The following is a 27,691-nucleotide window of genomic DNA, read 5'->3' as shown; positions in this document are numbered from 1 at the left end:
CACTGAAGATCTCAGTCACTGTGAAACATAGAAAGCTGCTTGTGTGGCCTCTGCCTCACATGTAGATACAGCTACAGGTTTCTCTGTCAGTCAGACTGAAACAGTGTCCTGATGCTGCATCATTCAGCTCTGTGCCCCAGTCAGCATCACTGGGAGCTACCAGTGTTTCTGCCCTTTTCCTGTAACACTACACTCAGCACAGGCTCAGCTGGTATCCAGTGTTGGACTTTGGCTTCAGCTGCTGTGATAGATCCTCTAACATAGATCAGCTCTGCTACATGTTGTTAGATAAGTGCAGCTGCTGTCATGTCCTGATGTTTCTCTGGCTCAGCAGCTTCTCCATCAGAGGTTCACATGGAGCTGATCCAGTATCTCCAGTAACTGTGTTCTGTGCCTCACTGGTTCATCCTTCTGTCTGTGTGACGTCAGTCAGATGTTGAAGTTAAACTCTGTAATCTTCACTGTGTCACAGAGTTCAGTGAGTCCCGTTATTCACAGTATCAATCAGATCATCAGAGAACAGCTGATCAGCAATCAGTGGTGCCAACAGCGCCTCCTGTGGTGAGAGGATGCAATAATGCAATGTAGCATTTTTCCACTCAACACTTGCAGTCATGGAAACTGTCTGTTGGATCTGTGTGACGTTGCTTTCTTGGTTAGAGTTCCTCACAAATGTCCAGATGATTCTTCTAATGAGGCGTCGACCATGTTTGCAGCTCTTTGGAAGAAAACGTCGCCCTTTGCCATCCTTACTTTTCTTTGACTTCTTCAAATGCAGCTGAACTCCAGCTGGTATTTTCTTGGACTTTGCAGCTGTTTCTGGTCATCAGTTCATTCCTGCAAACCTCTGAAGCTGAACAACAATGATGCTGCATTGCTGGCTGATCCCAAAAGGTTGATTCTGTTCATCTGGACGTTTTCAGAAACGTTTGCTCACTGATCAGGTGACTTCTTCAGTCTCAGCTGACTGCAGCTTTACAAGCTTACAAACAGCACATTTGCACAATGACTGAAAGCAGCAGCACCTGATATATATGATACTAATATAATACATATACATATATAATCCATACTAATGATGAAGGAACTGAGCTCACAGTCCATTGTTCATTCAGTGAACTACTCAGTTTATTTTGGGCCTCAGAAATGCTCACTCTGTTTGTACATCACTGTCAGCAATAGACTCATTCTGCTGTGTGGACAGGAACACATGTGACATCACTTCCTGTTTGTTTGTGACTGAAGAGGAAGAAGTTTACAAGGAATCATTTAGAAGAGTTTCAAACATCAACTGATTGAATCCATGAATCTGAAAACGTGTTTGTGAGTGAAAGAGACAGACATGTACAGACTGAACTATCTGTTCAACAGTCAGAGTGTTTCTGTAACAGGAGACACTCTTTACACTCCACTCAGCACAGGGACACTGAGGAACCAGGAGGCCAGAGAAACAGAAACCCAGGATAAAGAGTTTGAGTGAATGTGGTGCTGAAGGTGTGGAGGTGGATCAGAGTGTCAGAGGAGACTCTGTAGAAGGACAGAGTGCCAGCAGGACAGTCCACATACACTGCTGCTCTGTTAGAGACAGAGGAGGAGGAGGAGGAGGAGATGGATGTGTAGCTGTTATTGTGACAGACAGAACGAGGACCATCATCAGTGCAGTACAGACTCCAGGACTGATCATTGTATCCAAACCAACAGTCAGCACTGCCTCCTTTCCTTCTGATGCTTCTGTAACTCACTGATATACAAACGTTTCCTCTCCACTCGACCTCCCAGTAACAGCGACCAGTCAGACCATTTCTACACAGCAGCTGATAAACATCATCAAATCTGTCTGGATGATCAGGATATGACTGAACCTCCTCCACATGTGTCACCTTCCTGTTGTTGTCAGACAGTTGGAGCTTTGTGTTCACTGTGTTTGTGTCGATTGTGAGTTGACAGGAATCTGATGGAGAGAACAAACACAATCCAGCTGCAGTTATTGATCCATCATCTGTTCATTGATTGACACTTTGATGATGACTCCTGACATGATGAAGATGGTTGAATGTGTGCTGCTTTGTTTTCATGAATCCCATTAAAAACACACTTACACTTCCTCAGACCTGGTCTCAACCATCGGACTCCAGCAGGCTCCACCCTGAAAGGAGGAGGGGGGTCAGAGCAGCACAGTCAGCATGCACACATGGACATTACATGGCTCTCACACACACACTGTTACACACTGAGCTCAAAGCTCGGCTCCACTGTTTTATTCAAAGAAATCTACATTTATTTATCAGCACATTTAAAAACAGCTTGAGCCAAAGTGCTTGATAATGTATGACACTTTACAGTGTTGTGGGCGGAGCTGAATTAACCCACCAATCAGGGTGGGATATGGATCTCAGGGGACACCAGCCGGGCTTGATGCAAGCAGGGAAACATTTCTCAATGAGTCAAAGTTCCAGCAGCGTTGCCCTGGAGTGTTTCTTTCTTTCCTGTGCCTGGCTGGCTTCCTCCTTTCTATTGGGCAAACGCCGACATTCGCCCCAGCGCGCTGCGTTCACAACACTTCAAAAAAAGTTGTTTTTTTAAGTTGCTGCCCAGCGGGACATTATACGTATATAGATTTATACACACGTCAGTGGGATTTAAAGTTATTTTTCCACAGAGAGAGATCTCATATTAACTCTCACAGTGATGCGTAGGCGGCGGGATAAAAGAAAAGTCATGAACTCAATGCAGCCCAATTTAGTCTGCAGTCACATAGCGACACCTGTTCATCGGCAACAACAGTCCCCGGTAACCCGGACTAATTATAGGGTCGCACCGTAATTTGTGGCTCCATGTTTTTATTTGCATCACTGCGTTTGCATTGCAGCAAACATGAACATTACATATATTTCAATATAATAGCAGTCAAAACAACTAACATCAGAAACAGCTGATGTTATTTGTTATATGTCACGGTGTCATTTCCGCTTCTTTCTCCTGTAACAACAGCCCGGCGCCGTGAGCAGTCGCCTTTTTTGCGCTCGCTATCCCTGCACTTTCTACCATCTGCAAACGCCACGGTGTTCGTGTCGTCATGAAAGACATGAACATCGAGCGTAAAAACAAAGGAGACTGCTACCGGCTTTTTATCTGCCGATCGCCGTGCTACGGTTGCAAGAAAAAGAAGCAGAAATGACGTTCTCTACGCGTTGAGACGTTCCCCGTCCGTCGGCTAAACGCTTGATTGAAACTTCAATGCGACAGTGACACCAAGTAGAATTATAAATGTCACATAGCCCCAAACATGTCTTTTTCAAAGCCTGCGGTGAAGAGAAAGGTTGGTGATGAGCACCGACAATTTCAGGAAAAGTCTTAAAACAGATCTACTGAGGCAGCAAGATTTCTCCAAGAAAGCAACCAAAGAGAATAATGCAGCAGTCGGAGCCACGTGGTTAGTGAGATGATTGCTAAAGCAGGGAAGCCATTCACAGAAGGTGCATTTGTCTAAAAGTGCATATTGCAGGCTGCAAATATAGTCTGTCCGGGAAAGAAAGGTCAGTTTAGCAACATCAGCCTTTCTGCCAACACCGCAGCAGATCGCATTTCTGACCTGTCAAGTGACATTTATGACCAACTGTGTGAGAAAGCCAAATGTTTCAGTGTATACTCAGTCGCTCTTGATGAGACCACAGACATCACCGACACTGCCCAGCTCCCAATGTATGTCCGTGGTGTTGATGACAGTTTTGAAGTGATGGAGGAGCTGCTCACAGTAATTCCAATGCATGGCCAGACCACCGCTCAGCAGATATTTACAAGCTGTGTGATGCCATTGAGAATGTTGGTTTGCCATGGAAGAGGTTTGTTGGAATAACAACAGATGGAGCGCCATCAATGACAGGGAGGAAACATGGACTGGTGGCACAAAACAAACTGGAAGAGGAAGGCGTGGAGGAGGCCATTGCTCTGCACTGCATCATCCATCAGCAGGTCCTTTGCAGCAAATGCCTGAAGTTTGACAATGTGATGTCTATTGTTGTGAAATGCATCAACCAAATCAGATCCAGGGGCTTAAAGCACCGAAGGTTCTGTGCTTTTTTAGAGGAAATGGAGTCAGAATATGGGGATGTGCTCGACTTCACTGAGGTACGTTGGCTCAGCAGGGGAAATGTATTAAAGAGACTTTTTGAGTTGAGAGCAGAAGTGAAGCCTTCATGGAGAAGGATGGAGTTAGTGTTCCTGTGCTAACTGATCCCAAATGGCTCATGGACTCAGCTTTTCTTGTTGATATGACACATGAGCTTAATGTACTGAACAAGACGTTACAAGGCCAGGGGCAACTTGTCAGTGCTGCCTATGACAACGTGAGAGCATTCTCCACAAAACTGGCGCTCTGGAAAGCTCAGCTCTCTCAGACAAACCTTTGCCATTTCCCAGCATGCAAGGCACTCGTGGATGCAGGCACACCATTCAGTGCTGACGAGTATGTTGATGTCATTTTGAGGCTACAGGAGGAATTTGACCACAGATTTGCTGACTTCAAGACACACAGAGCCACCTTTCACATTTTTGCGGACCCCTTCTCCTTTGATGTGCAAGATGCCCCTTCTGTGCTTCAAATGCAGCTCATTGAGCTGCAGTGCAACTCTGAACTCAAAGCAAAGTTCAGGGAGGTGAGTGGAAAAGCAGACAAGCTTGGACAATTTTTGAGAGAATTGAGCCCTAGTTTCCCTCGGCTTTCCCGAATGTTCAAGCGGACCATGTGCCTTTTTGGTAGCACATACTTGTGCCAAAAGCTCTTCTCCACTTTGAACTTCAATAAGTCCAAGTACAGGTCCAGACTTATGGATGATCATCTTCAAGACATACTGAGGGTCGCAACTGCTTCCTCCCTCAGGCCAAATCTGGCTCGGCTATGCGAGAGGAAACGCTGCCAGGTCTCTAGCAGCAAGGAGTAGGCAAGAGAAGCCATGTTCAGAAGAACAGTTCATTTTCTACAGTGTTCCATTCATGTTCAGAAGAAGGTTATAGAACTGTTAATACAGACATTTCAATCCAAATACAGCAGATATAGAAGACTGAAAGAAAAACACAAGTTCACTGACTAAAAATATCTTATTATTATTTTATTTATGTATTACAGATTGATTTATTTTCTTATTAATTCTTAATTTGTTTATTTATTTTTCGTATTTTGTGTTAAAAAATAAAAATAAAGAGATTTGAGAAGATTGGAATTTTTTAACCATGCCTTTCTTGTGGAAAACCTAATGCGGCCCAGCCTCACCCAGACTCTGCCTGCAGCAGCCCCCAGCTAAATTGAGTTTGAGACCCCTGTCCTACACCATAAATCAGTAAGAGAGGGTACGACCTCTCTCATGGCCCCAAGTGGTGTGTGCATGCCAGAGCACTCTGGAAGGCACACAGAGTCTTTACAGACTACTCAGGATCAAACCTCTATCATTATGCAATCGATTATACAACTCTAAGCATATATGAGTAAATATTTCTAAGCATAAATGACAATCAACAATATAAACCTTACAGCTGGTTTTAATAACAGAGTTCATTTGTTTCTCAAATGAGAAAGAGCTATCGAGAAACACTCCTAAATCTTTAGTTCTGAACTTTTTTTTATAGGGCTGCACGATTTTGCATAAAATGAGAATCACGACTTTTTTGCTTAAATTGAGATCACGATTCTCTCACGATTTTCTTTTTCAGTATAAATATTTATTGCACTTATTAACTGCACATCAACTTCGTAACAGTTGAGACTGAATATAAAAACAATAAATAAACATAAAAACAACAAATGTCTCACATTTTGTTGTTGCAGCAAAATGTTGTCCTGCTTGAAATTCCGTCTCCACCGTTGCTCGACGCTGCGTGTACAGAGCAGGTAGTGCAACAATAGAAAAATAGTTGCGGGACGGCACTGTGTAGCGTTTGTCTAGGGTGTTGATCATTTTCCTAAATCCCTCGTTTTGCACAGTGTTGATGGAGCCATATCTTTGGTCAGGTGATAAGTGATAGCCTCCGTGATGTCTTTGTGCCTGCGGGAGTTCGACGTGTATAGGGAAGCGCTGTATAAGGTTCCCGTTATTGATGTTTGGGTGGTTGACCGGGACGGATTTTCTCCTGTCACTTTCTCGTCATCCCTGACGTGCTCTCCGTTGTTGTTTCCCTGCTAATTTTAGCATCACACGGCACAGCTTCTGTATCACGTGGTATAAGGCTCCGCCCTTGTCATTTGTTGAGCAGGAAGAGTGAGCGCTTGTTTTCATGCAGATTACGTCCCGGATCAAAATGCGGTACAATCTTTGTCGTCTTTTTTTTTTTTTTTTTTTTAATTGTTGTCATTTGGAAATGAGATCGCACATAAGTATGAATTGAGATCGCGATTTTCCAACAATTAACCGTGCAGCCCTACTACTAAGGATAAACCTCTATCATTATGCAATCGATTATAAAACTCTAAGCATATATGAGTAAATATTTCTAAGCATAAATGACAATCAACAATATAAACCTTACAGCTGGTTTTAATAACAGAATTCATTTGTTTCTCAAATGAGCAAGAGCTATCGAGAAACACTCCTAAATCTTTAGTTCTGAACTTTTCCAGTGGGCCAAGGTCGACATTATCTGCTAATGCTAAATAGGCTGCCGTTATTAACTAATGCTAATTTGATGTGAATTAGCATTATGCAATAATGCTAACACTTACTTTTTAACAATGTGAGTAGCTAATGCTTACACTATTTCCCTTAACTTTATAACAATGTGAACAGCTAACGCTAACACTCTTTTCCCCTAGCATTACAACAATCTGAGCTGCTAATGCTAAGTAGGCTGCTATTAGCACCTACGTCTAATTTAAGGCAAATACACATTAGAACCTAATGCTCATATCGTTTTCCTTTGCTTTATAACAATGTGAGCAGCTACTTCTAAATAGCATTAGCTAATAACAGCAGTCTAATTTAATGCAAGTTAGCCTCATTTGCATTATAACGATGTGAGGAGTTAATGCCAAATATGCTGGGGGTGAATAATTATTACCAGCTAATGCTAATATCGTTTTCTCTTCCCTTTTAACAATGTGAGCAGCTAGTGCTAGGTAGGCTGTTATTAACTAATGCTAATTTATCCGCTAATGCTAACAATGTTTTTTCTTCCATTATAACAATGTGATGTGTGTTACTGTTAATAACTATTGCTAATTTGATGCGAGTTAGCATTACCCGATAATGCTAACACTTTTCCCTTCCTTTTTAATAATGTGAGCAGCTAGTGCTAAGTAGGCTGATGTTAGTAGCTAATGCTAATTTGATGTGAATTAGCATTGTATTAATGAGGAGTTAATGTTAAGTAGATTGCCATTAGTCGCTAATGCTAATTTTAGGTAAATAGAAATTGGCAGCTAATGCTAATACCATATTTTCTTGCCTTATAACAATGTGACCAGCTAATGCTAAGCAGGTGCCGTTATTAGCTAATACTAATTTGAGGTAAATTAGCATTGTCCGCTTATGCTAACAATGTTTTTTCTTCCTTTTTAACAATACACCATTAGTGGCTAATTCTAATTTTAGATGAAAAAGCATTAACAGCTAATGCTCATGCTGTTTGCTTTGTAAGAATGACAGCAGCTAATGATACGAAGTCTACCGTTATTAACTAATGCTAATTTGATGTGAATTAGCATTATCCGATAATGGTAACTCTTTTCCCCTGCATTATAACGATGTCAGGAGTTAATGCTAAGTAGGCTGCCATTTGGGGCAAACTCTAGAGGTGAATAATTAGTAGCAGCTAATGCTAATACAGTTTTCTCTTTCCCTATAAAAACTTGAGCAGCTAATGCTAATTTGATGTGAATTAACATTATATTAGTGAGTAGTTAATGGTAAGTAGGCTGCCCTTATTAACTAATACTACGTTGATGCGAATTAGCATTATGCGCTACTGCTAATACTGTTTTCCCTTACTTTTTAACAATGTGAGCGGCTAATTCTAAGTACGCTGTTATAAATAGGTAACGCTAATTTAATATGAGTAAGCATTATCCAATAATGCTAACACTGTTTTTTCTTACTTATTAAAAATGATAGTAGCTAATACTATTACTGCTTTTAGCGGCTTATTCTAAGTAGGGGTGAATAATTATTAGCAGCTAATGCTAATACCGTTTTCTCTTTTCTTATAACAATATGAGCAGCTAATGCTAATTTGATGTAAATTAGCATTATATTAGTGAGGAGTTAATGCTAAGTAGGCTGCCATTAGCAGCTAAAGGTAATTTGAGGTGAATAAGCACTAGTAGCTAATGCTAATAACCTTTTCTCTTGTGTTATAATGATGTGAGACGTTAATATTGTTCTCAAACTACAGAATGAGAATGAAATATTGATTCTAACAGGGTCCCATAAACAGTATTAGCTTAGCAGCATTAGCTTTCAGAGTTTCCATCATGGTCACACAAATCCTTAGCAGAGCAAAGTGGCCTACTTAGAAATAGCTGCTAAAGTTGTAGAAAGCAAAGGGAAAACAGTATTAGCATTAGCTGCTAAATGTGCACTTGAGAACAAATCTATTGTTAATTCAGCTGTGAATGTAGAGTTTGTCATTATTTAAGCTTCCATTTCCAAATGTTAGCTGCTCCTGTCTGCCTCTTTGTCACAGACACAGACTGAAATGACTCACAGCCTTGTTTCATCCTTCTGTCAGTGTCACTGACTGTCACTGTGACTGTGGACATACAGCATGGGAAACACACACATGGCTGACCTCTTATTAGGTACACAGTGGCCACTATCTCAGGTATAGTACACCTGTGACCTAATAAAGTGTATCTAAAGTTACAAAATGTTGTCTCTGTCCAAATATTTATGGACCTAACTGTAGGTCTACTTTTAATGAAACTCTCAACATGACTTCTCAGTTATCATTAATGTCCCTGCAAACAGACTCCTTGGAGACCCCTACACAAATATCCATGTACTATCCAGCTACACTAGTGTGTCTGTCCCTGAAAATATTCCTGCATGTGTGATTGTTCATGTCTCATCTGGAAATGTTTCCAGCTCTTCCTCCTCTATCAGACATTCTTCATACCTGAGAGTGTCAAGTCTCCAGCCTGGATCCTTCAGTCCAGCCGACAGAAGCTTCATTCCTGAGAGACCTGGATGATTGTAGCTCAGGTCCAGCTCTCTCAGATGGGAGGGGTTGGAGGTCAGAGCTGAGGCCAGAGAAGTACAGCCTTCCTCTGTGATCAGACAGCCTGACAGACTGCAGACACACAAAACAACAATCCATCTGTTATCCATCTCTATGGCAGCATAACTAAGGGATGGTTCAGGGTCACCTGATCCAGCTCTAACTATAAGTTTTATCAAAAAGGAAAGTTTGAAGCTGATCTTCAAAGTAGAGAGGGTGTCTGTCTCCTGAACTCAAACTGGGAGCTGCTGCCACACCCAGTCCAACATAGCCAGGCTTTCTTTGCTGCTTTGACAAAACCTCAAATCCCAGTCAGAGATGGTGAGCATCATCACAGTGATGATCATTTCTCTGTAACCCAGGCTTCCTGCTTCAGGATCTGTGCACGCTCACAGAACAAGGAGACCTTTAAACATCATTTCACTAAATGGATGGACTGAGCTCAGCCTACAGATGAACTGGTGCCAGAGATCATAAAGAACATCAAACAGTCAAATTCAACACTTTAATGGAAATATGAGATTAATGCTGCAGACAATCATGAACCTGCTGAATTCATGAACATCAAGAATGCAGCGAGTGGTAAAATAAAGATTTGACCTCAGTGTTCCTGTCTATTCCTAACATATTCCTAACATGATAGCTGCACTTTAGAGCTCTAAAACTGGAACTGACACATGTTTAAACTCTACATGTTACTCAGTACATTCAGTTCTGACACTCGCCCACAGTCCAACAAAGGAAACATGGAGATCACATCAGTTTGACACAAAAGTCTAATTATTGCAAGTTAACCAGTTATTGATTAACACCAACAATTATTTTATCACACACTAACACAGTTTTTAAAATCATGATTAATTTGAAAATGCGTGCTCACTGGCTCTGAATATAAAAATCCAAAAAGTAGGGCTGCTATGATTTGTCGAATATTAAAATCGTAGACGACTAATTAATTAGTTGACGTGTCGTTCGAAGCTTTGTAAGATCACAAAAGACGCAGGAATAAGTAGTAGGATTCAAGAGTGTAATAACGGACTGAAACAGAAGATGGCAGCACTGCATGTACAAGGATGCCAGCTGTAGTTAAACCCCGAAGAAGAAGAAGCTGTGTCAGGTATGGGTGGTTTTTAATAATTGATTCATTGATTAAAATCGATTCTGGCTTGGATAACGTCATATCGATTCATTAAAATCCTGAATCGATTTTTTTATATAAATGTATTTTGCCCAAAATTCCAGAATCAGTGAGATGTGACTTTCTCACTCGACGGCACGGACACGGTCGGGGCTGAAAGCTGACAGCTCGCTGATGCTGATGTTTCGGCGGGTCCGCGCTTTGTGTTTACGCCGATTCTAAAGCTGTTAGTTTGATCTCCCTCCAAACAATATTGACCGAACCAGCAGCAAAAGAAGATCCAAACTACGCTTCACATAAACATCGTCATGGACTCACTCTGACTTTTGCTGTTTTTCATGCATCTCTCTCTCTCTCTCTCTCAACAACAGTTTCCCATCTATCCCTGAAATCTGTTTTCTGCATTATTCGCTTGCTTGTTACGCACAAGTTTTTTCCTTTTACTTCTGAAAAGAAAACCTAATTTCTGCCGTTCAATAGGAAAATCACCTTCATGTGTTTCTGTGTTTATCTTCAGCTATTTTGACACAAAGGCATCTGCTGTGATGTTCACACCTTTGATAAAGTCTGGCATGTGTCAGCTTCCTTTTTATAGATACAAAAATATGTAAATGTACTGATCTGAATTATAGTAATCTGACTATAAGTATCTGACTGAGGCAAAATTTCCCCGATTCAAATCCAATTGAATCAAATCATGGATCGAATCGATTCAGGACCTTGTGAATCAGAATCGAATTGATTCTAGAAATCAGTGACGATACCCAGCCCTAGTGTCATTGTAGCTTGGACCAAATTGATGGGCTACATGAGGCCGTATGAAAAGGAAAAGAAAAAAACAAAAACGCTTGGACATAATGGACATATAGCATAATGGACAGGTTTTTGTCAGGGCGCTCACACAAATCCAAAGCAGGAGATGAAGCATCGCTGAATATGTTTCCAAACCAACCTTTTTTCAAGCTAAAGACTAGAAAATATGGTGAAGCAAATCTTCCCTTTGGCTTCACCTGCACAAGTGCCGAGGTAGGTCTGCCTGCAGAATTGGTTTTCCCTGCGTTGGGAGCAGCGCTGGGCTGTTTAAATCACGGACAAACAGGATCCCACATTCTTGATTTTTAGTTCACAAACACTAATGACTAACTACTCCTGACATTTTGGAGGTGTTAGCTCTTTACAGTAAAGTTACAGTGGGATACAAATAATATCAGGCTGATCCTGCCACGATTTGTTCCCCTGGTTCAAAGGAGTATGGGCCTTGAATCCACGGTCAGGGGATACAGAGCAGAGTTAATTTTAGGGAGATCAGCTTTTAAGTGAAATGATAAGACAGGTCCATTTCACTATAGATGCCCTCCAGAGCAAGATTAGCGAGACTCTGCAGGAACTGAAAACACTTCTACCCTCTCCTATCATAGAAGAGGTTCACAAGGTTGTGCACAAGGCTCAGTGGGCCCAACACTCTGAAGGAAAAGAAAATTCCACACTTTGTTAACAAAAATCTTTACTTCCCAGTCAGAACCTACACAACTCAGAGAAAAACACACACCTGAAGACAGTCAGGAAAAATGGCTGAAGAACTTTTCAGACCGGAATCTCAATGAAACTGAAAAGGACTCAATTTTGCTATTTCTCCGCAACAGTTGCCCATAGTGGACCTCATCACAGCCACAGAATCCGCCATACGGATTAATAAATTATCACAGACAGAAGCAGAGCAAATCAGGATGAAAGTCTCAGCCACCCTCTCCAGTGTCAAAGTCCCTCCGTCTAACCTCACAATACAAGAAAAAAAGGCCGTCGCTTCCCTGAGCAAAGACCACAACATCCCTATATTACCAGCTGATAAGGGAAGGTTCACCATGGTCCTTAACACAACGGATTACCACACAAAGATCACTACTCTCCTCGGTGACAACAATACTTACGAAGCCTTAAAGCGAGACCCCACAAGCAGCTACAAAAAGAAAGTTATAGCTTGTGTGGCACCCTGAGTATTTTGAGCATTAAGAACAAGTCTCAGATGTGTTCCTTATGTGTTCGTGCCCACCCCTCATCATCTTTATTTTGCTATTTGTTGTGACAATAGTTTGCATCATAACACAGAGCGAAAAGCTCAGTTGCTCCCACCTGATGTGATGTTAGGGCGATATTTAGTTTCGCCAGTAGGTGGCAGTGGCGGCTCAGACAAACGGGTACCTGGCAAAATAATTCTTCACAAAAGTAACGCAGGCCAGTTATTACAATGGAAGCCGCCAGTAACACTGAATTGTTTTGCTGTGTTTCAGGTGAGAGCAATATACGAGAACTACATACATTTATGTAAAGTTGATGCTTATTTAACATGTTTGGAGTGTAATTCTTGTTTATATGGAGTTTAATGTGAGCGAATAAGGGAGTTGTTTCACGTTATCTGTGGGTAATGCTAGTAACATTTGTGCGCTAGCTAAGTCATGTTAGCCTCCTGCATTAATCTCTGTAACCGTGTTGTCCCATCAGTAAGGTGAAAGGAAACTGTTAGCTGGTTTCAGTTAAAGTTATAGGAAATAGACCAGCCAGTACATGTTATGTTGTCTATTGTTACTGGTCATTTTCTCTGTGTGTTAAGGGCTGATTAATACATGGCCATTACACGTATGACACAAAAGTAACGCAGGCCAGTTATTACAATGGAAGCCGCCAGTAACACTGAATTGTTTTGCTGTGTTTCAGCGCAATAAATCTTCATGTGCACCTGAATGAACCCTGTCGTCCTTCAGTGTGTAACACTTGCCTTCAAGAACTTGAAAAGCACAAAATCATCGATCATCCTGCAACTTCGTCTATACCCAGGGGATGCCATAACCTGGATTTATGGACTTCCTAACATCTAAAATCCAGTTCTGAGATCCTCCCCAGACACCTTAACGCCCACTCACATCCTGGGCCATCTGACCTCAGGAAATCACATGATAGGGTGGGTCCAGGTTTCACAATGAGCTGAAACCCTGGCTGAGTGTGACCCACACCCATTTTCACACCTTGGCTCATGTGATTAGGTAGAGGATCATCAGGGGTCCTTTGTCCCTCTTTGGGGGGAAACTCCCACTGGGTTTAAATCTGGGACTCCCCACCATTTGACCTTAAAACTGAATGAATGAATGAAAGCTTTATTTGTCACAAGCAGGTTGCCCTGCAGCGAAATGGGAACCCCCCCCCGACCTTACACACATAACACGGGGTTACAAGTCGGAGATCGGTAGCGTTACAGAAAAACACTGAAATGTACACAACAACAAGAAGGTACAAGAGGAAAAAAAGAGACCTCCACTCATGCTGTGCTTCCATGGTAGGACAGCACGAGAACAGGAAACAAAAAAAACTCCTCTGCACAAAAAGCACATGAATGTCCACAGCACAACATTGTGAAGACATGACAAGCCACAGGGTTGGGTAGGGGATGAGGAGTAACCCCAGGCAACACAGCAGCCATCCTGTAACGGCGCCGTCTTTAAAAAAACAGCACGGGCCCAGACCCGCTTCGTGTTCCCAGGGGGCAACAAGCATCGAAGGCGTTGGAAAGAGAGGGGGGATGAGTGAGTGCTTATCAGTGTAAGTGTATGTGTGTGCGTGTCCATAGTTCAGCTGAGACAGTGTCCTTCGGCCTATCAGGCTAAGTAAACAGTCCTCCAGCCAATCCAGGTGGCCTTGCATGGGATAGGAAGAATAGCCATAACACGGTCGTTATCAGGGAGTGATTGTTCAGCTCCAGCCTTGGGCCTGCAGCTGGCGCCGTGATGGGGGTCCGCAATTTTGATGTTGATTTTGTAAATTTCCACGCGAGCAGCCCAGGAGAATTTTCAGGCTGCTCTTTAACACTCCGATGCTGGTCTCTCAATCTCCCGTTGGAGAGCCGCCAGCCTCCCCATGATGGTATCAAACTTCTGTTCCATGGTGTTATCATTCTTTTGATTCTGAGATCTCACAGCTGCAGTGATCCGTTCCGCGATGCCTTCCAACTGTCGCTCAAGGGTCTCATTCTGAGCAGGCCCCTCTCTGATGTATCCCATCATACGCTCAATGGTGTTATTTTGAGCCTTCATAGCAGCTGTAAGCGTCTCCAAGGTGTTAACCATATTACGTTCGTTGTGAGAGGTCGCGCCTCGTCCCATCGCTTCGATTCCAGCGGGCAGCCTTGGGGGGGGGGGGGGGTTTGAACAGCTGGTTCCGCTCTCTTATTTCTCCGATAAACCAGGGCTAAGCCAACTCCGATCAGCAAGAACCCTGTTATCACGGTTCCGAATAGATAGATATCTTCAGCGTCCTCGATCGACAGTCCCGCCAGGCACATGACCCTCCAGTTCTGCCACCCATCCATCGTGTATCCGGCAGGGAAAGTCCCTCCAGGGCACTCAGGCTCTCCCGAGCCCAGACTTCTCGTTGAGAAAAGGGTGTCAATTCAGAGACCAGTTGATCAAATCCATAATTCTCTTTTAGGTTTTAGAGAACGACAGTGAGAGACTGTTCCAGGGAAAGTAATACACACGAGACAAGACAGGACACAGAGGCTAAACAGGGAAGATAAGGGTGAGGAGGAGAGGAGAAAAGTGCGACCGCCTTCGCTGAGAGCCAAGAGCCAAGAAGCTTCTATGATGAGAGGTGAAACGTCTTCAAGTAACTTAAAGATGTCCAGACGCTTTTCTTTCCAAGCTCCTTAGACTATGATGACCTGGATGACTGAGAACCTTCACAGACATATTTCAACAATATAAAGTTTTTAAGTGATCATCAGCAGAAAGGTTTTAAATCGGACCTTAGAGTTTCCAGTGTACAGTTGGGACTCTTTACTCCAACAGACAGAAGCTTCACTCCTGAGTCCTGCAGGTCACAGTTACTCAGGTCCAGCTGTCTCAGACTAGAGGACTGGGAGCTTAGAACTGAGGACAGATCTTCATAGCCTTTCTCTGAGAGGTTACAGTGACTCAGTCTGAAAAATAACAGATAAATAATAAAACCAACACATTTCTTTAAGTATAATGAGTCGTTATTACATTTAGTAATATTTAATCCTGTTTTTTTTCTTCATTCTGTGAGTTGGTATACATGCATACATACATACATATGTACATATAGTTTGATCTGACCTGAGAATATTCAGTTTACAGTGTGGACTCTTCAGTCCATCAGAAAGAAACTTTGTTCCTGAATCCTGCAGGTCAGAGTTATTCAGGTCCAGCTCTCTCAGACAGGAGGACTGGGAGCTGAGAGCTGAGGACAGAGCTTCATTGCGTTCCTCTGACAGGTTACAGAGATTCAGTCTGTAAAAGTAACATTATAAAAAGTCTTAGTGGAGAATACAATTCATGGTTAGCTAAAAAAATACATTTATGTCTGGAAAAAAACCCACTTGTAGTTGGCTTAGTAAAAACATAGTTATAAGAGTAGCTAAATGGAAACAAATGAGGAGCTGGCAAATTGCCATTGTAGTGAACTTTGGAACATAATATATACTTTTTAATATTCAATTGGAAATAGTGGTGGAGAAAAGGTTGTTAAAAAATAAAGAAAAAATAGATCAGATGGAAAGACCCCTGACCGAAACAAGCTTTAGCTTCTTCCCTTTAAGTCCACCCTTCCTAAACACCCTTTTTCCATTGGCTAGTTTCAGGATGTATACTGAAGAGCAGCACTTAGTCTTTGTATCTTCACATGCTGGTTTAGAATGTGTTAAAGCAAACTGTAGACCTACTAAAAACATATTTTCTGACTCATTATAAAGAGTCCTATCCCACAGTCATGTCTGTCCCGTTTGTAACAACTGAAAATAAAATAAACTCATAATTATAATAAAGGTCAATCAAATGGACCAATATGGCAAGGCCACGATGATCCACTTGATAAAATAAATCCGCTTGGCATCTTTCTTGGCCTTAAGACAACAATTCTGATGGCTATAGATCCAAACGGGACAAAAATAAATAAAGAAATAAATAAAGAAAGAAATAAAGAAAGAAAGAAAGAAAGGAAAAGTCTCAGATCCATTTGCGAATTTTAGAACCTGATTCTGGAATATGACAGTGGGCATCTTAGTAACAAAGTCAGTCATTTCCTGCTTAAGTAAGTAAGTAAAGTTTATTTATTAAGCGCTTTTCATAGACAGGTAGTCACAAAGCGCTGCACACAGAGATTAAAATAAACAGTACGATAAATAGCAAAATGCACAATATACACAATATAGTTTAAATGTAAATTAAAAATATAAAAATGTAAAAAGCATTGGTCAATAGAAAGCTTGTTTAAACAGTAAAGTTTTTAACTGTTTTTTAAAGGATTCCACAGATTCAACCAAACATAGTGTAGAATAAGGAGGGGATGTTTTTCTCATTATCATTTAATATTTTAATATGCCATTATTAGTTCATTAGAAGTATATAACCAGCTTTGCATTAAGCATAAATTGAAGTTTTTGATCTTACATTATTCTTTGCATTACAGTGATGGTGATAACTTTAGTTTGATCTTTTCTTACAGGTACCAGAATAATAACATGATTTTTCATTGCAGATGTAACCATAATCATTCCATACACATTGCAGTTTGTTGCTTATTCTAGAGTTGTGCTCAAGGTAATTAAAGGTTAAAAGCTACAGCCAGCGCGAGTCTGGCTGATCTATGGAGGGCAAAGGCTTTGAGCTTGGAAGGCCGCACGCGCTTACACAGCACTTATAAGATGTCATTCTTGGTGATTTTGTGCTTAGTCATGTTTTAATATGTTTTAAGTAGAAGTAGCTGATCCAGCAATATTCATTTAATATTATATACTTGATTTAGAGCAATACACACTGATGGTCTTAATAAATGAAAGAGTCCTTGTAGCTGCCATGTTGTGTCTCAGCAGGGTACAGACGGTTCCAGGAGAAGGGGGCAGTTAGCATCTGCCCTCGGGAAGGAGACAATGTTATTCTTTGTGTTAAATAAAATTGTCAACATTGATTGTATTACACCTGTCACTACGCATGAGGGGGCGTTCTAATACCCTGATTTCATAAAACTATGGAGATGTGTTTTTTGAGATGAGATCTGAGACTGTCTGCATACAGTGTCCATCTCCCACGTGTGTGATCATTAAATCATCGTTTGACTCAACCCGACCGGACCAGTGTTGTTATTGTGGGTTTTTCCTCTGGTGTCCATCTCCAATATTTTTGAACCATAACAATAGTTGTAGAGGTAGACTGTTCCACAGCCTTGGTGCCACAGACTGAAAGGCTCCGCCCCCTTTCATCTTCAGACGTGTTCTGGGAACAACCAACAAACTCTGACGGTGTGTTCACACCGAACGCGATGGACGCGAATAGAGCGTCAGGTTTACATGTAAAGTCAATGGAAAGGCGCGATGACACGCGATTGCGGGTCCCGCGAAAATTCGGAAGCAGATTTGAGTCGCGAAAACGCAAAAACGCCTGAAACGCGCGTCAGTGTAGCGCGTCTGGCGCGTTTGACTCGCAAATAAAACCATGCGCGTGAGTTTTTGTGTTGCATTTTGTGCATACGCACGTTTTGCGTCTACCGCTTGAGTTGGAAAAATCTGAACTCCAGCGTCAAATCGCGCCGCGACAACCAATCAGGAGCCTGGTGACGTGGCTGTGACCTAGGTCAAAGGGGCAGATCCAGCCAAAGCCCTTCATACTTCGATGGAGGGAAGGCTAATCAATGCGGTAGCAAACAACCCGGAGCTGTACAACACCAGCTGTTTTCTGTACCGAGACAGGAATAAAAAGGACCGAGCTTGGAGGAAGATATGTGAAGAGATCGGGCAACCTGGTAAGTTCATTCATTTCTCTTTTGAAAGTCTTTACTGACCCGGGGAAGCTGCACAAAAGCTAGCAAGCCACCGCTATTTTCCCACTGACATACAAATACCGTTCTGCTTTTATGCATGTTGTCATTTAGGAATATATTTTATTGTTTATTAATAAACAGCACACAGTGGTCCCGCTGTTCATCCGTCACTGCTTTGCTTTTTTGCTGATTTTTTATTGCACAGTACAGCATTGCATTCTGCAGCCTGATTGACAAATCTCCTTCGTGTCGTGTCTCCTGCGCTTGCCAAATTTATCATGTTTGGTTTTGATAACCATCGCGTCCAATAGAAATAACAGCACAAAAACACCCATAACTATGAGCCTCATTCGGAAATAGACACCTGCACCGTGAGGGAAAAAGGCGCACGAAAGTGGCGGGCAGATGAAGACAAACCGCGGCATAATAATACTTTTACGTTTTGCAATCTACAAAGGTTTGCACTTTGAGAATCAGTTGTGAGAACTGTGACCAATGTTCATGTGTGTGTGTGGAAAAAAAGTGTATAAAGTGCGTGGCCAGGGGCTAGTTATTCTGAGAACCCCTGCTGCAATAAATGAGGGACCACTGTCTACTCTACGATTATTATATCCAACCTGTTAACATTTAATACTGTATTGATAGAACCAACTGATTCTGCAGCAGAGCATCCCCTGTTGCTTCTCCTGGCTCCCCAGTCCCTGAGCTCCTGCTGCTGCACCCACAGATATGTACAGCAAGCACTGATACCTTTTTAGTCGGTGGGATTCCCTTGTGATCACCTTTACTAAATATCTACAACCAATCTGATTATATCCTGTTATTGTTTTTTTTTTTTTCAATGTTGAAATTAAAATCTAGTAGCAGCCTTCTCATTTCTTTGTGTTTTGTGCTGTTTTACAGGCCCACAGAGGAGGACGGCTCTGAGGCAGATGAGGGACGGGTCCCAGGACGGTCCATCGGCGCTGGAGCTGGCCACCCTGGTGTCCCTGAAGAGTCCACACCAGTCTCCAATGGAGCATTTCCTCCTCAGCCTTGTTCCTGCTCTGGAGAGCAGCTGGTCCTTTTTATTCCTGTCTCTCTGTAAATTCTTATATTTTATATATTTATGTTTAATGTTTTTCTGTTTGAGACTTTTAATATTATTTCAAATAAATGTTTATAATGACTAATGTCTCAGTTCTACTACACAGCAAATGTTGGCACACAACTTGACACATGTAGAATTTATTTCATATTATACTAATGACAAAATATACTGATACAGTGGGATGCAAAAGTTTGGGCAATCTTGTTAATAGACATTATTTTCCTGTATAAATCGTTGGTTGTTACAATAAAAAATGTCAGTTAAATATCATACAGGAGACACACACAGTGATATTTGAGAAGTGAAAAGAAGTTTACTGGATTTACAGAAAGTGTGCAATAATTGTTTAAACAAAATCAAGCAGGTGCATAAATTTGGGCACCACAAAAAAGAAATGAAATAAATATTTAGTGTATATCAATGTGTGTGTCTCCTATATGATATATGGGGTGCCTTTGTCTGGATGTGCTTCCCATCCAGAGCTGCACAGCACAGAGGAAAGTTCCAGCGCTCCTGGAATCCCTCTGTGATGGACCGCCAGTCTCCAGGTGAAGGCACAGCCATGAAGTCGTCCACTAGACAGTCCCAGATGGCCGTCGCTGCCTGGGGGGTGATCTGGCTCACCGTGGACACACCGACTCTGTAACTGAACGCTTGGTGCTGAAGGAGTCCCCGGTGACAAGGAACCTGGACAAAATTGTTCAAAATCAGTATTATGTGTACTGCAGTTACAAAATACATTATTCAAATTCCAAAATACTTTTGTGATGTCAGATTTAACCTTGTATGGTGTTCGGGTCTGTGAGACCCGTTTTCAGTTTTTCTCAAAAGAAAAATTAAACAATGAATTATTTTTTCAACCTGAAATTCATTGGCTTTGGCTTATTTTCTGTGAAGAACATAAATCCAAACTAATTTTCAATGACCTCATACTGTACCTCCCCCCACGCATTTACATTACGTACAAGGTGTTCGGGTCCACTGGACCCAGGTCTAATAAAAGTGTTGAAAGTGCAGGTCCTGTGTTCCCACACTCTTTCTGGTGCTGCTGATAGTGTTTTCTTCCCCTCCTGCTTGCGCACAAAGTTGCAACATTGTTGAAAATTCAACTATCAACACAGTCTGCTCTTACATTCCCGCACATTTTACCCTCTTTCTTGAGGGATCCAAATTTTATTTTCTCATACCCTGTCCCACCTGCAAATTAGGGCCATAATACTATAAATAAGACTTTGCCAGTGTGGTTCCTTATCACAACTGATCAAGATGGCAAAAGATTATCTGCTGCGAGGGCCATCCAATTGATTTTGGAAGAGAGAGGGGCTTCTGATGATGATGTTGACAAAGAGGTTTCAGAATATTTCACATTTCTGAAAATTCAGAGTCTGACAGTGAAGAAGAGGATGAGGTTGAGCACCATTTAGTAACAAAACGAAGACGAGTACCCCATCTGCAGCCAGCTCCAGGACCAGAACAAGCCCACCAGACAGCAAGTGAAGAAATATGGATGTCAATAACTGGTGAAATTGAATGGTCTTCTTGCCAAGAAATGAGCCACCCTGCAGAGCTGTTACTGTGATAAGCCAGGGCCAACACGGCTGACAGTTACTCATGTGCAGGACATCAAGTCTTCATTTGAGCTTTTCATCCCAGATTCCATCCAGAAAATTATTCTGGATTGCAGTAATCTAGAAGGAAGGTGTGTTTTTGGAGAGAGGTGGAAGGAGATGGACCAAATTCATCTAAGAACTCCAAAGGCCTACTTTGGGGTTCTTATCCTTGCAGGAGTTTTCAGGTCCAAAGGGGAATCCACAGAATCCTGTGGGATGCAGAAACCAGCACGAACCTTTCCGTGCATCAATGTTTCTGGAAAACTTCCACAAAACTTCCAGGATTATCCGTTTTGATAACCGAGACGACAGACCAGCTCGACGGCAGAGAGACAAGCTAGCTGCCATCAGGACAGTGTGGGATAAGTGTGTGCACCACCTCCCCCTGTTTTACATCCCTGGGCCTAATATCACCATTGATGCGCAGCTGATCCCATTTAGTTGTGAAACATATTGCTTCACGTGTAAATGTGTTGTCTTTCCACTCACTCCACTTGATTACAACTGATTTATTTTTTTTATAACATTTTATAAAAAAAACAAAACAAAAAAAAACGAGAAGCACATTAATTCATAAATCTGATTTAACAAAGGTAAAGGGAAAAAATTAACCATGTTTGCTGTTCATATGGCTTGTAATTGGGATGAAGTAAACATCTGTTGAGTAATTTAACATAAAATTGTTTGATAGTGTTAATTTGGAAAGCCAAAACTCTAGCGGGTCCACCAGACCCATGAACACTGGCTGAGTAACAAAAATATGAACACCACACAAGGATTAAATCACAAAACTTAAATCTTACATAAAACATTTTGTAATTATAAGGATAATTACAAAATGTATATTAGATAATATCTAAAACAGTTGTGTTTTGTTTTAACTTTAACATATCATAATTTGATTGGTAGCAACTTTCACAACTACAGTGAGCCAATCACTCACAATTCCTAAACATGTCAATCAGGTAGGAATGAAGTGAGACATTAATAGAAATAAAGAGTTGTGTGTTGACATGTAGCCCTTTCCTTGCTTAAATCATTAATATTTTTGAAAAATTAATCTGTGATAAGACAGCTTATCAAGATAGAACCATGTAACTAGAGATGAACCAAACTGTTCACAGTTTTATCTAACTCTGTTTTAATAAAGGCTGGTGACCCCTGCTATAGAGTCTGACAGCTGCAGGGATTATATACAAATATTCAACTATCCCAGAATTAAACCAGGTCTAAATAAAAAGGAGTGAGTATCACTACAAAGGTTAACTCAGTGGTCCTAATGCTACAGTTTGATATCAGCAAACACCGAGCGCATACATTGATGTGACACCACAGCCATGCTATCATTCAAACACTGATAACAGCATAAATCGAATTAAATCAGGACTTGATGAGAGCTTCTGAGTATCACTAGAAATATTATAAACAGTCGACTATGTACCACAGTTTGCTTTCAGTAAACACCGACAGCATTCACTGTTAGCATAGCACATCCATGTTAGCAGTGTATAACTGGATGGTTTAGCATATATTAGCACAGGTATCAATAAAGGACTACCTTATTAAATACTTTTACTAACCTCAGGCAGACGGACAGGCGCTTTGCAGGTGGGATTGAGCGCCTGTAATTGGTGTCTAGGCGGGCGATGCTGGGACCGACGAGGGAAAGCAGGTCCTCAAACTGGCCGACGGTGATATCTCTGGAATCGGCTGTCATCCAGGCCCAGCTCCTGGAGCAAGTGGTGAAACTCACCAAACTGCTCACGCCTCTGTAGGACCTGATGGACCCGGGTACGGCGAGGACGTCTTTTACGCCGCTGCTCTGCTCTCCACAGTAAATAGAGAAGGGAGACTCTCTTCAAGTGCTAGCTCGACAGCTGCCATCTTCCTGCACAACTTCCTCCCACATTCCTCCCACATTTCCGGTTCACGCGCGTCAAAATATCCGCGCGATGGATTTTTCTTGGACATGCGTTGAGACGCGAATGTGCACGCGTCAAATTAGGGGCGTTTGGGGCGTTTTGTTCACGTCCATCACGTTCGGTGTGAACACACCGTGAGTCTGTGAGCGGAGACGGCGAGCAGTAGTGTATTTTGTGAGAAGCTTGGATAAATAGTCTGGGGCCATTTAGTGCTCTGTACGTTAAAACAATGATTTTAAAACAAATTCTAAAATGTATTGGGAGCCAAGGTAAAGAACATAAAATAGGAGTGATGTGAGCTCGCTTGCTAGAGCGAGTTAGTAGTCTGGCTGCTGCGTTTTGCATAGCTTGGAGGCGAGAAAGAGATGATTTATCCAAGCTGGTAAACAGGGAAAACCAATAATCTAAACGCGATGACACAAATGCATGGAAAAATTTTTCCAGTTCAGCTAAGGAGACCATATGTCGCAGTTTAGAAATGTTCCTTAAATGAAAGAAACAGGAACAAGACAGAGATTTTACGTGTGAGTCAAGGCCCAAAGAAGAGTCAAATATTACTTCAAGATTTCGAATATTTGGCTCAGCAGAAGAACAGAAAGGGGCAAGAACCTGACTGATTTTAGAATATAGATCAGGAGGAGCGATGATCATGGTCTCTGTCTTGTTCATGTTTAAAACAATTGTTAGAAAGCCAATCATAGATTTGAGTTAAAGCCTGGACTAGGGTGGACAGCCTATTCAGCTGATGAGGCTTAAATCACATATACAGCTGAATGTCATCGGCATAGAAATGATAAGGACAGGTCACTAAAAGACTGAATGAAACCAGCTAAAGGAAGCATATAAAAGAAGATAATAATGGACCCAATACTGAACCCTGTGGAACTCCGCAGGTTAGGGCAGCAGTGTTAGAGGAGAACCTATCAGTCCTAACAGAAAAGGTCCTGTCTGATAAGTAGGAAGAAAACTAGTCTAAGGCGGTGCCAGATATACCAGCCATAATGTCAATGGAGAATTGTACTTAGTAGTCAGTATAAGCTTTTAATGATATAAGTTTGCATATGATAGAATACTGACATGCTGACCTTTTGATGACTTAGACCAGCGGTCCCCAACCCCCGGGCCTCGGACCAGTACCGGTCCGTGAGTCGTTTGGTACCGGGCCGCGAGAGTTGAGGCTCGGGTGTGAAATGTATGGTTTTCAGGGTTTTTATCGGTTTTCAGCGTTATTTTGTTATTGTTTTTTATTGTTAACTCGGTTTTCCTGGGTCTTTTCACGTGTGTTATGAATAAATCTTCTTTTTTTCGGTACCGGTACTAGTTTTATTTTGTTGTATTTATCCGCGACACCTTAAAGGCCGGTCCATGAAAATATTGTCAGGCATAAACCGGTCCATGGCGCAAAAAAGGTTGGTGACCGCTGACAAAGACTATTGTTCACTACAAGACTTGTTCGGTTCTTTTCTCTAAGTTTCTTCCCACAGCGATAATAAGAGCTGAGAAAGCAGTTTCACTCCTGTTGCATCTTCAAAAAATAAAAAAAACAATAACTGAGCCTTACACCAGAGTATCGTTGCACTGGTTTACTGAACCTTTCTTTCAGGGCATGTACAGAACATCAGTATCCATTTTCTACTGCCTCCTACAGGACATGCTCTTCTTCCACTTCCTTACAACATTAATGTAACACAGAACCACTACTGCCTCTCCTGGCATTACCATTGTAGCAACACACTCATTCTGTTTCTTTCAGATGAATAACAGGAACTTAGGATGTAGGTATCTATGAATAATAACTATTATGCATACTCATATTTATATAACCTACTAATTTCTTGCGATACCACAACTCCCTACCAGGACGATGAGAGCTGAACACTTTTATCTTCACCCCCTAACAAGAAGAGGGGACACCCAGCTCTATCTATGAAACCAGGTAACACACACCAATTAGTTAAACTGAAGGAATGTCTTAAAGACAAAGGATATGTCTACACTAATCTGGATGAATTTGAAAACTCTGTTTTTGTCTAAAAACGCTCCGCGTCCACACTAGCGTTCTCAATCGTTTCCAAGCAGTTGTTTGTCCACACTGAAACAACTGAAACACTTATGTTCCAGTACTGCGCATGTGTGAAACATAACACGATTCGACCTGCCTCTTTCTGTTTGCCTTTTATTTACTTACCAGCTCTTTGTAATGTTGCGGCAAAATGTTGAGGAAAAGCAGCGAGTTTTTTAAATGGACTAACAGGGAGGTGGAGTTGTTGCTGCGAGTAACACAAAAGTACAAAGTTACAAAAGCGAGTGAGAATTAAAGAATTTGAAGGAAAGCTATCTGCAGCATGTACAGGCTGATATTCATCTTTAATAAAGCTGTCAAAACTGAGAGCAAACATTATGATTGCCCACTCTCCAGAGCTGAGTTGACAGCTTCTGTCTGATATCAGGCTGATATGAACATGCTTTTTTGTGGGGTTTTTTAGTGGTGAAAAAATTATCTTATGTTGATTTTAATAATAAATACTTTTGACGAATAAACATGTGTCATTGTGTGTTCTCTGTTTGCTTGTGACTTGATGTTTTTTATAAATATAAATAAAAACACACTAATATAACAACGTACAACACAATCATATAATAGGTTAGGAGTATGCTGTGAAGTCCCAGCCTCCACCTGATTTTGTAATTAAACAGTGGACGGGTATGTTTATATATTATATATTATAACTTCTATAATTATAACTATATTTATAGTGTATTTATTTTGTACATTTTAGACTTGGGAGCAGTTAACACTTAACACATGCATGTCACATTCACAACTCAGTTATAACTCACGTTTCTGTAGCACAGAACAGTACAGAGTCCATTGACTGATCACTTCCCAGAGACCAAACACTTCCCATGGATCCATAGTCGGACTCTGTTTCAGAAAAGTCCTTCCTTCTAAGAGGAGAGGAAGACCAAAAGGAACTCTCTGGTCTTCTTGCGGCTCTGATAGATGGAGAGAAAAATACATTTGTTAGTCATTTTCCACTGAAGCTTTTCTCTACTCTCCTCCCTGATCCTGGCTCTGTTAGAGATGTCCTCCTGTTAAAATGTAGTTTTTCCTTCCCACTGTCACTAAGTGCTGCTCATAGTGGATCATCTGGTTGATCCACTATTATTTTGTTTTGGTTCTCAATATCTCGAATCAGGACAGTTTTGGTGCCGAAACCTGGGATCGAACCAGGGACCTTTAGATGAGGGAAATATTTTGCTGCTACTATTCATAACTATCATCATTACCATTGCATTAATCATCATTTCATCAAAGCATTTATTGAAGCTGTTGGCATTATGTTAAAACTTGTATTACAGGTTAAATCTGCATGCACGCTTACAAAACACAGGCTATAGGAACAGGCCTTAGCAAAGGCCCGAATGTATTCAGCTTCTTGTTGTAACCTGTTGCATAGGAGTTTGCTTGGTAACAGGTGACAGAAGATGCGCTAAAGAGGAAGTCGAGTCCAGGGGGACTTTCAGGGCCCAAAGTCATCGCCATATTTGGAGAGAAGATGCCAGAAAGAGGAACTTCTGTGTCTGCAATCAGCTCTAAAAATTCATCATTGTCTGTACAAAATGCAAATTATGTTCTTAGAATGCGAGAGGGGGCATTTTAATCCTGACGTTATAATCAATCTGAAGTGTATTTTTGGGCGGAGATCTACAGCTGATGTTGCAGTGTACATCTCCCCACGCGTGTGTTCAATAAACTCATCTGTTTGATTGCATCCTTCTGGGAATCTGGTATTTTGCTTTGGTTCTCAATATCTCGAATCAGGACATTATCTCTCTAATATTGTACATATTTATCTTACAGTACAAAGTCAGTTGATTTTTGTTGTGAGCATATTTTAATCATTTGATTAGAATCTAAACTCAAACTGTCATTCATTAAAATGTTTTCAATGGATTGGAATAAATTTTGTTTATAATATTATTTAACTGTAAATGTTTTAATAAAAAATTAAAGGATTAATATTTTTTCAGGTGTCTGTACATTAGTAGCTTGGAAGAAATAACTTATGTAAATAGTACTTTTTCCACTATCTGTGTTTCACCCTTTCTGTCTGTGTAACCCAGGGGTCGGCAACCTGCGGCTCCAGAGCTGCATGCGGCTCTTTAGTCCGTATAGTGCGGCTCCGTGTGGTTTGGGAAAATAAATGGGAAGTATTTAGCTGAAGTGTAATTTATTTGTGTTTAGTTCTTTTTTAACTTGTAGTTCTACATTGGAAGATTGTGATTTTGAAATATAAAAATAAAAAATTTTTCATCGCTCAAAATAAGCGTCACACTCGCGGAAGCTGACATACCCGACTAAACAACCTGCATTTATGGAGACTTTCAGCCCCAGGTAGGCCAGTTATGGATCTTCGGATCCACATTATGTCAGTAGCTCCACCGTGAACTGTGTTCAAACAAACACGCTCACGCCTCACAGACGACAGCTTACAGTCTGTAGAGATAAAGTGACTTCGTACAGCCCCGACCTGCAGACGCTGTGCGCAGAGGTTCAGGAGCAGAAGTCCCGTTGTAAACATATCACGGCAGACCCGACGATGTTTGCATGAACGCGCTTTTCAGCATCTCTTTATTGACCACTTTACACACACAGTTGCTGTGCGCACACAGCCGGCTGTAGCTTTGCAGCTCACAGCCCGACACACACCAACAACAGCAGAGAGAGCACAGACGTTAAGGCGTGATTGCGGGTGCCGCTCAGGTGCGTCCGCCTCCCCTGCAGCGGCGCTGCAGACCACGCCCGCCACACGCAGTAACCAGGTAAAATACATACTTAGGCAGAATTTTGCAAATATCTATTTTTCATTTTGCAGCAGCATAGAGCTTTTTTCCAATTATT

General features: G+C 41.5%; 1 protein-coding gene across 1 annotated transcript; it reads right to left on the bottom strand.

The window, feature by feature from the left end:
* Positions 1-430: 430 nt before the first annotated feature.
* Positions 431-25,778, bottom strand: LOC143420429 (uncharacterized). The gene is made up of 6 exons (XM_076888612.1): positions 25,627-25,778; positions 15,466-15,639; positions 15,135-15,308; positions 9,103-9,276; positions 2,100-2,146; positions 431-1,951 (listed from the first exon to the last, which is right to left on the bottom strand). Exons 1-6 carry the CDS (start codon positions 25,692-25,694, stop codon positions 1,413-1,415), a joined length of 1,176 nt encoding a protein of 391 aa, XP_076744727.1. The 5' UTR covers positions 25,695-25,778; the 3' UTR covers positions 431-1,412.
* Between the last annotated feature and the right edge of the window lie 1,913 nt (positions 25,779-27,691).

The sequence above is a fragment of the Maylandia zebra genome, linkage group LG2 (genome assembly GCF_041146795.1).
Source record: "Maylandia zebra isolate NMK-2024a linkage group LG2, Mzebra_GT3a, whole genome shotgun sequence".
NCBI classification, from domain to species: Eukaryota; Metazoa; Chordata; class Actinopteri; order Cichliformes; family Cichlidae; genus Maylandia; species Maylandia zebra.
The sequence above is the reverse complement of the archived record's forward strand: the minus strand, read 5'-3'. Positions and strand labels throughout refer to the sequence as shown.

Excerpts from the sequence above, each read along its gene's own strand:
- LOC143420429 (XM_076888612.1), bottom strand. The coding sequence starts at position 25,694 with ATGGGAAGTGTTTGGTCTCTGGGAAGTGATCAGTCAATGGACTCTGTA. Across the intron at positions 9,277-15,134 it reads TGTACACTGGAAACTCTAAG|TCTGTCAGGCTGTCTGATCA; the intron begins GTCCGATTTAAA and ends GTGTGTCTGCAG. Across the intron at positions 1,952-2,099 it reads GAGACCAGGTCTGAGGAAGT|ATTCCTGTCAACTCACAATC; the intron begins GTAAGTGTGTTT and ends TCTCTCCATCAG.